At 45.3% G+C, this 9,187-nt stretch overlaps 1 protein-coding gene across 1 annotated transcript in view; it reads left to right on the top strand.

Annotated features, from left to right (window-relative positions):
- The first annotated feature begins 430 nt into the window (after positions 1–430).
- Positions 431–9,187, top strand: part of IGF2BP1 (insulin like growth factor 2 mRNA binding protein 1) — a 60,530-nt gene continuing 51,773 nt past the window's right edge. Inside the window, exons 1-2 of the mRNA XM_023204389.2 lie at positions 431–904; positions 2,094–2,154. Coding sequence (XP_023060157.1) covers positions 730–904; positions 2,094–2,154 — 236 coding nt within the window. The 5' untranslated portion in view covers positions 431–729. The remainder of the gene's footprint in view (positions 905–2,093; positions 2,155–9,187) is intronic.

The raw sequence follows: 9,187 nt of genomic DNA, 5'->3' as shown, positions 1-9,187 counted from the left end.
CCGGGGTGGGGTGAGCAACCCCGCCCCCCAAAACGAATAAAAAATAACCGTACATTTTACCCTTTAAGACCTGGGAGATCTGGGCTGGACCATCCTCCCCCAGTTCGGGCTGGGGTAGGGGGATGGGTGGGGGCGGGGCGCTTCCCTAGGGGCCAGGTTCTTGCAAAGGGGGAAGGGGCCATAGAGCTTCAGAGACGCTGCCCCACCGCCCCAGTTTACCACGGGGGTGAGTTGAGTTCCCCACCCTCAGGCGGGAGATTACTGGGTTTGGCCGGAGGGCCGAGGGGCCCTGTGGCGTCGGGGGTCTTCCCCTGCAGGGTGGGTGGGGGCTGTCACCACGTGGCTTCTCCTTTTTTTTTTTTTTTTTCCGCTCCATTTTTTTTCAAGTCGATTTTATTTAGAGGCGGCGCCAGGGCGGCCGCGGAGAAACGTGACACACCAGCCCTCTCGGAGGGGTTTCGGACCGAAGGGAAGGAGCTGCGCCGCGTCGTCCGTCTCCCTGCGCGCCGCGGGCACTTCTCCCGGGCTCTCCCTGAACTCTCCCGCGACCTCTGCGCGCCCTCAGGCCGCCTTCCCCGCCCTGGGCTCGGGACAACTTCTGGGGTGGGGTGCAAAGAAAGTTTGCGGCTCCTGCCGCCGGCCTCCCCGCCTCTCGGCCTAAGAGGCTTGCCGCCCGCGTCCGCTCGTTTGGCCTTGCCCGGGACCGCGTCCTGCCCCGAGACCGCCACCATGAACAAGCTTTACATCGGCAACCTCAACGAGAGCGTGACCCCCGCGGACTTGGAGAAAGTGTTTGCGGAGCACAAGATCTCCTACAGCGGCCAGTTCTTGGTCAAATCCGGCTACGCCTTCGTGGACTGCCCAGACGAACACTGGGCGATGAAGGCCATCGAAACTTTCTCCGGTAAGAGCACAGCCACCTCCCGGAAAAGCCACAACGAAAGCCTCGAACAACGGAGACCCGCACCTTCCGGTTCCTCTCCCGCCAACTCCTCTCTTCCCGGGCCTGCGGGGCTTGGCCTCTGTACCCACCCTCGACCTACCCCCTTCGATGCCCCCTTCCTCGCTCTGCGCCCCCCACCCCCGCGCAGAAACATGCGGGATTTCCTCATCCCTTCCTCCCAGCCCTAGATAAGCAGCTCTGGCTTCCCCTATCCCTCCTCCCCACCGACGGGGCGGGAGCCCCCACTGGCAGTAGTGGGGGGGTGGATTTAGGGACACGGAGATGACCCCCGGCTGGGCGTTATTTCCACGTCCAGCCCCTCCCTGTCCGCCAGCGGACGGCCCCCCAGCTGGAAAACCCTGGTTCCCTTTCCTCAGTCTTAGGCCTTTCCAGGCGTGGAAGGGGTCCCCCGGACGCTTGCGATCTCTCCGTTTCGCGTGGGGAATGCAGCCCTCTAGCAGGACTTGCAAGGAAGGGGATCCTGCCTCCTGCCTAGGGCCTGGGGCTTGAGCCATTTTGATTGGAAAGTGGGGCGTGAGCGGGGTGGCGCGGCGGCGGCGGCGCCGGGTCGCCATGCTGCTTCCCGAGACGCCGAGGCTGGGCCGAGAGGCGCGCGCGGCGGCAGCGAGGCACCCTCCCCGCCGGGCCCCGCTCTGCTCCCCCAGGTCCACCCCTTCTCAAACCAGTCCCGACAGGTGATCGCTCCGCGGCTCGAAGCCCTTCTTCCTGGCCAACAGAGAAAAAGTTTCGTTCTGCACACCGCCTTCCGCCCCGCGCCCCACTTTCTGAGGAACGGGGAGCCCTTTCTCTCCTGGCTCCTTCTCCCCACATCTGGGAGCAGTGTAGGCAGCGCACCCACACAAATGGCCTCGCACCTTTCCCAAATCGGGATTCCAGAGCGATCCACTCAACAAGCCTCAATGATTAAATAAAGCAAAAATTAAAAAATGAATAATAACGAATTTATAGACTCCACCATTCCTAGAGCAACCTTTTTCCCATCTGGCTGCGGAAGCCACTGCCTGGATTCCTAGGAAGATCTCGAATCCCAGTAACTCCTGAATTAGCCTAGTGTCTTTTCCCTTCCTCTTCCCACCCCCAGCCCCTGTTCACGCTCTCATGGTAAATTTTTTTCTTTTTTAATCTTTAGGGAAAGTAGAATTACAAGGAAAACGCCTAGAGATTGAACATTCGGTGCCCAAAAAACAAAGGTAGGAAAGAGCTCTTTTCTGGGGGTTGGGGGGCCGCTGGGGTGTGCTGAGAAGCTGTGTTCAGGGGTCCATAGCGTCTCCAGTGGAAGAAACCCATTACTGGTCTTTCCCACCCCCAACTCCGGATGTTGGGGGCAGGGAGGGAAGATTGGCCAAGATCTTGTAATGGGTGGTTTACAGCTTGTAAAAAAAAAAAATAAGTTGGGGCTGGGGTGGGCTAAAAGATGTTGCTTGTAGAATTAAAGGGGAAAGAAAATCAATAGGGGAGAAACCTTTTGGAGTTTGTTCAACTTGTGGGGCCGTTTTTTGTGGGGAACCTTAAAGTCTTCGAAGAGTTCAGACTCAGGGCGATTTCTGCAACTTCGTAGCAGGCCTCATTTTCTGTTTTTCCCACTCTTTCCACACCATAATTCTTAAGTAGATTGCCCTTCTACTCCTAAGTGATGTGGAATCGGTTTCCCGTGCCCCAAAGAATCCCCTTATGCTTGTATTTTATTTATATTTCTGCAACAGGCAAAGACTTCTTATTTTCCATGGACCCCCCACCCCCAATCCCTCATATCTCACATCATCGCTCTCCCCAACTGGATTTTCCAAAGAATATGCCTTGGCTGTACTATCCTTTTCGAGCCCCCCTACCCCCACTCCTTCAGCCCATTGTTACAAGGGGACCATCTGGGGTGAGAGCTTTGTGTTGAGGCTGTGAGCTGGGGCTCTTTGGAGGGTCTAGAACTCCGTGGATGAATGGTGTGTGTGTGTGTGTGTGTGTGTGTGTGTGTGTGTGTGTGTTCCAGTACCCTCTATTCTCTCTCTTCAGCAAAATGGGGTACCTCCATCATGCTTACCGAGAATTCATGGTGGATTTCAAATATTGCATTGAACTCTGAAATCTTTCCTTGAACTCTGGCTGGGAAGTGTAAGGGCAGAGTCTTTCCACTTTTCTCAAATCAGACTTTAAACATGTTGACAGTGTAGAGTTTGCTCTCATGTCCCAAGTTGGAAAGCAGCCCCCAGTAAATCTTTGATCCTCCTCACCCCCATTTCAACTGAAAACTTGGTAAAATTCAGAATAGTCTCTGGCCTTTTCGGGGTGGGTAGATGGGGGGTGGTGACTGCTTTTTTTGGGGGACCATTAAGAGGGCCTAGAAAGTATAATGTGCGATGAAAATCTATTTAGTGGTTTATCTTGATATTTAAGTAACTTGGAACTATTGTGTCTATAGATCAATATGGCTTGTTATTACGTTTATAGAGCTTGCGATTTAACTTCAAATGCTTGAAATATAGTGTTATTGGAAAGGCAATTAGAGTTAGGTGTAAAGAGGTAATAAAATGGGAAGGAAGAAAAGAAGTCTTATTTGCTATTTTGAAACATTTTCTGGAGATGTGACCAAGGAACATACACTGACACCAGCAGGTTTATTGAAAAGGATATGGATATTTTAACTGAAAGCTGAGTGTTGATGAAAAATGTCCAGAATAAATGGAATTCTAAGATATATGAATTTTTTCTTTTGCTCTTGAGGATGGTTTAAATGTTAGGGAATAAAGTGAAAAGCAAGAGAAATAGCAAAACGTGATGAAGTGGAACTCAAAACATTTATATTTTAATTTTCATGGTGCCCTGTATTTATGAATCTTTTTCCCCAAGCCATTTGCTTGCTTTTAAGCCATTTCTAGGCTCCTTCTTGTTCCCTCCAAAATGTATTACTGAGGGCTCTTTTTTGAGTTGGAATGGAGAGGGAGTTTGTGAGAAGACTGGGTAAAAAAAAATCTCTGTCCACACCCATATTAAATTAGATCTTTTGTGTGTTCTCCCCCTTCCTGAAATAATTTTTTTAGCCCAAACATTGAGTCAATTGTGTTTTCTTTGCTTTGTATTTTGGTTGGTGGTGAGAAGGCACTTCATTTTTCTAGAATGAATCAATTTTTGAAGTCTCAAGATTTAAAAAAGAGTTTGTTTTCATTAAGTCAGTTTGCTCTATCATTTTGTGTCTTTGAGGAAGTATGTTGTGGTATGTGTCTTTAGTCTGTGTCTGAAAAGTATTTCGTCAGTTAGGTTTGTTACTGACTTTTTCCATCTCATGGATGTATAGAACAGGAACTAGTTAATTATGACTAACACATTCTAAGCAAAATGAACTACACAAATAATATTTTGTATATATGTATACTCTTGTATTTTCCTTAGGAACTCTTCTTGAGGCATTCAGTTCCAAATGAACTATGATTTCAATTTCTAAGATAATTCATAAAAACCCAACAACAAAATGTTCCTGGTGGTTTTGTTTTTTTTAAGAGGGGGAAATCAAACAAAAGATATGCTATAACAATACCTCTTAATGTATTTTGTTTTCAGTTTGAATTTATTTGATACATATAATTTGTACCTTTTTAAGAACTCAAGAGGCCGAACACTATGCATTTCAACTGAAAACAGCAATTAGCTTGAATTTTTTAAATGAGGTGATATTAAATTTCTCAGCGATCACCATCTCAAACCCCCTTTTAGTGTTGGAATTTGGTTAACAATTTGTGCTTTTTTGTTGAGAATTTGTTTATGTTCACTGCCAGATATTGAGACAAAAGAGAAAAACCAAATGCATTTAAAAACAGTTGTGGAAAGGGCTTGTATATATTTTATTCTGGGAGACTGAGGAGTAGTTGAGGTAAAGGGGGTACCATTTTAATGTGACTTGATTACTTTGAGACATGATTTGCTTTTTAAGGGAATTAAACCTTTGTTACGCTTGCCACTGTGGTGTGCCTTTTTCTAGAGGAATGTGACCTAAAGATAGCATATTCACTGTCAACTGGTGTCATCAAAATAAAAGGTGTTACTGTTAAGAAAAAAATGCAAGAGATGCACTGAATCATTTTTTTAAAGGTGAAATGTGTTCACAGTAAGGAATTCTAAGTTTGGTGATTTCTTTAGGCAGATTAATGGTCCTTCTTTCCTCTTCCTCTGTGTTGACTTAAAATGAGGTGGGCTAACTCCCTTAAATTTCCACCTATTAAACAAAATTAGTTTTATAAACCATTCATAAAATTGAGAACTCTCAAAAGAAAGTGTCCAAACTTGATTCCTATTTTTACAGTTTAATTTTCTGAAGTTAACAGCTTTAAAAATCTGTGAAGGGATGTCTTATAAATGGCAAAAAATATTTTAAATATATTTTAACAATGGTTTCTCGAGGTTCTGAAGAAATCACTGGATCACTAAACGTTTTCAAAACAACCTAAAAATTGCCTTCAGAAATGGATTTGCACTTAAGAAAAAAAAAACAAAAACAATCCCACCTTGTACTTTGGGGCTGAAAATGATTGAAGAGGGGTTAAAAAACAAGGGAATGAAAACTATTAGAGCAGCAGGGTTTTCAGGCACTTTTACTTTAATGGTTGTAATTATGGATTAGTATCCAAATGAAAAAGTTTTTAACTCATACGAGGTAAAAGATACATGTGACTCCTATTCAACAAGAAAGTTTGAAGTAGAAACAATTGATTACTCATTTAAAAGGGTTTTCTTATTAATATTAGGTTAGAATTTTTTTTTTTTTTTTTTTGCTTTACATAAGTGAAAAAAATGGTTGAATGTTAAGTTTTTGTGCACTGTTTGGAGGAAAGGTGGAAACTGGGGTACATTCTTTCCCTATTTTAATTTCCACCTAAAAATTAAACTTTGCAAATTCATAAATTAGTTTCCTTCACTGCTGGTAGAAGTCCTTAACTGCTCTGATTTCGGTGGTCAGTATTTCAAGATGAGAGTTTCCTAAGGGCAGTGGCAACTAAGTCCCTTAGAAGGCAGTGGCAACTAAGGCAGTGGCAACTAAGTCCCTTAGAAGAATTGTAGATTTCTAGAACCCCTTATTTTTCTGACCCAAATTAAAAAGATGAAATTTTACCATAATGGCTTCTCAGATGGAGAACTTTTTAGTAAAAAAGGGGAAGAACTGCAATTCCCATCACTAATTTATTCAAAGTATTGATTGTTGAAAAGGTAAAGTTTTTTAAAGTTTTAATGGCACAGCTTTTGGTGGAAAAAAAAACATTCTTATAATTATGTTTCAGAGATGAAATACATGACATTAGCAGTTGGAGGAACCTTGATTCAAAGGTTCTGAGCTTCTAATCTTTTAAAATTACCTTAATATGTATCATTTTAATCTATGTGTGTGGGTACTTTTAAGGCTTACTTTTTAAGAGTGTATTTATACTATACTTTAATGTGTAGCAGCCAGTTGACAAAGATACTATTGAGATAGTCTAGTGAGTATACAATTTTAAAACATTTTAAAATTCAGGTCTGGTTTAGTTGAGTGAGAAGTGGGGAACAGCAAGTGCTATTTGTTGAAGTTTAAAGGTTTTGTGAAGAGTTATTTAGTGGTTAGATCTGTTGATTTTTGTGTGTGGGGTGGTAGTGGTGGTGATGGGGTTGTTAGAATAAATGTATAAACCAAAGGCATTTGAAGAACGGACATTTTCCCAGCTGTTAGAATTTAAATTAAGTCTTGTTCGTTCCCCATTCTCTTAAAAGATTCTTGAAATGTGGCTAATGTCTTACAGAAAGTGCAGCTTAGAATTTGGGATGGGAGTGTTAGGGAAAGAAAAGGGGAGGAAAAAAGCAGCGGGGGAGACTGGAGAAATCAGACGAGTTAGTCCGGGCTTGGAAATTCCAGACGGGGAGGGGGGGAGGGAGCGGGGGGGGGGGGGGAGATACGGGGTTGGGTGGATTTCCCGCTTCCCTTTTAAAGGGGAGCGGCTGAAGGCTCACAGTGTTACCCACGGGAGAGGGGTCGGAGACGGGTGGTAGACTCAGCGCAGGGCAAGGCTATATTTGCTTTTGGAGTTGCCTGCCTTCCCTTCCCCTTTGAAAAAGAGAGGAGAGAGAAAGTGGCGGCGGCGCTGGAGGCTCTTCCTGGAGCGCTCGCCCAGGCCCGGCGGCCCTAACCTTCCCCGCCCGCCCCCGCGCTAGTCCCAGCCGGGCAATCTCGGCTCGGCTCGCTCTGAGGTGGGGCCGCCCGCCTGCCTTCTCTTAACAAGCCCCTGACAGAGCACATCCGCTGGGTCTCCGAAGAGGACTTCCCCTCTCAGATCCCTGAGACCCCTGGAGATCCCAGGCTGCTTGTGGCGCGCCTTAGTCCTGGGAACCCCCAGATCGCAAAGCTTGCAGCAAATACCCCACGAAAGGGTTCCCCCCACCGGCTGCGGGCTGCAGACCCTTCCCAGCACCTGGGCTGCCTCAAGAGCTCTCCATTCTAAGGCAAAAAGCCAGTGGGTAAATGTGAAGTGAAAAGAGGCAAAAAGAGAGGAAGAGTGGGTAAAGGGAAAATAGGATGAGAGAGTTGGATAGAAAATGGAAGTGCAAGTAGCTGTTGCTCTCTCCCAGTAGCTGGGGTCTTGGCCTGAGACACAGAACCTTAAAGAGTTAAGTGTCAATTTAAGTAACCTGCAATCTTTACAAAATGAGCTGTTTGTGTCTGTCCACAGGTCCTGAAGGCTGACCGAAACAATAACAGAGGCAGTAATAGTAGTCAGAGGTTCTATCCTGTCTAAAAAACATGGATTTTGTTTATCTTGTAAAAGAGAGACAACAGGCCTTCCAGTTGGCCACTGGCAAGGCTCTGAGGATCTTTCTCAGGGTCTCAGCCAGTCTTTGACTCCATGTTAGTATAAAACTGCACCCCATCCATTTCCACCTTTCCTCTCCTCCCCTATACCTTTTTAAATGTGTGTCAAAACGAAAAGCAGAAGGAAAGGTCTCTCAAACCTGTACTCAAGAAAATGTATGCCCATTTGGTTACTGATGGTTTGGTTAAAAATGATCCTGTAAGATAACACCTGGTACACACCATCGCAAGGAGACAATGCCAGCAGGAAGCTATTTAGTCCCCAGGTAGTGACTTCATTCTACTAGGAGAACTTGGGATGGCCCTTCAGATTTTGATCAGAGGGGACTATTTACTTACTGGTGGATAGAAGGGGGGGTCATCCTACTATTAAAATTTATTGCAGAGCCAACTTTGTAACACCTGCTTACTACCTTGCAGCACAGTAGGTTTGCAATAATACAACAGGCTGGAACAAACTTTTGCCCTAACCATAGTCGACTGACAAAATATGAGTTGATTACAGGTAAATCACAGAAAAGTAGGTTTGGACCTCATACTTTTAATACATACAGTTGGAAAAAACCTGATTGCAACACACTGAAATGTAACTGTGTGCAGAACAAACACCATCAGAAATGCAGTCCTTTTGCAGAAATCCACGTTCCCAGGAGCATGGCTGATCATAAGCAAACTGCTTTTGACTGAAATAGAGAGCAAACAGCTGGATGATTAAGAGAATTTTTGAGTGGATTGTGCAGATATTTTCAAGACCCCTTAGGACAAGTCTGGTTGTTAGACAAGTGGCATTTTGGTGGCTGGAAGGCATGTAAGGGATGTCTGATACGGGATGGCTGGGAAATTTTGCGTATAGTTTAGAGGAGGGTTGTGGAGAAAAATCCCATAATAGAGGAGGCAGAAGAGGGGAAGCTCTGCATTTTCTCTTTCCCTTTCTACCATGTCTGGTTTGTGGATTCTAGTCAATCCTCTCCACATTTCCTTATGTAAAGAGGGTTAAGGAGAACTTCAATTTTTTTTTTTCATTTTGAATTAATTTTAGTTAAAAACTCAATCACTCATTCAAGCCAGGCCTGGTGGTTCACACCTGCAATCCTAACACTTCTGGAGGCCGAATAGGGCAGATCACATGAGGCCAGGAGTTCAAGACCAGTCTGGCCAATATGGTGAAACCCTGTCTCTACTGAAAATACAAAAATTGGTCAGGTGTGGTGGTGTATGCCTGTAGTCCTAGCTACTTGGGAGGCTGAGGCCAGAGAATTGCTTGAACCCGGGAGGTGGAGTTTGCAGTGAGCTGAGATCGTACCACTGCACTCCAGCCTGGGCAACAGAGCGAGACTGTGTCTCAAAAACAGAAACCAACTCAGTCACTCATTTGGATGTTTTGGCCACTTGAAATGGAAAAT

The sequence above is a fragment of the Piliocolobus tephrosceles genome, chromosome 16 (genome assembly GCF_002776525.5).
Source record: "Piliocolobus tephrosceles isolate RC106 chromosome 16, ASM277652v3, whole genome shotgun sequence".
In the NCBI taxonomy this organism is placed as follows: Eukaryota; Metazoa; Chordata; class Mammalia; order Primates; family Cercopithecidae; genus Piliocolobus; species Piliocolobus tephrosceles.
Note: the sequence above shows the minus strand (reverse complement) of the source record. Positions and strands in the feature narration are given on the sequence as shown.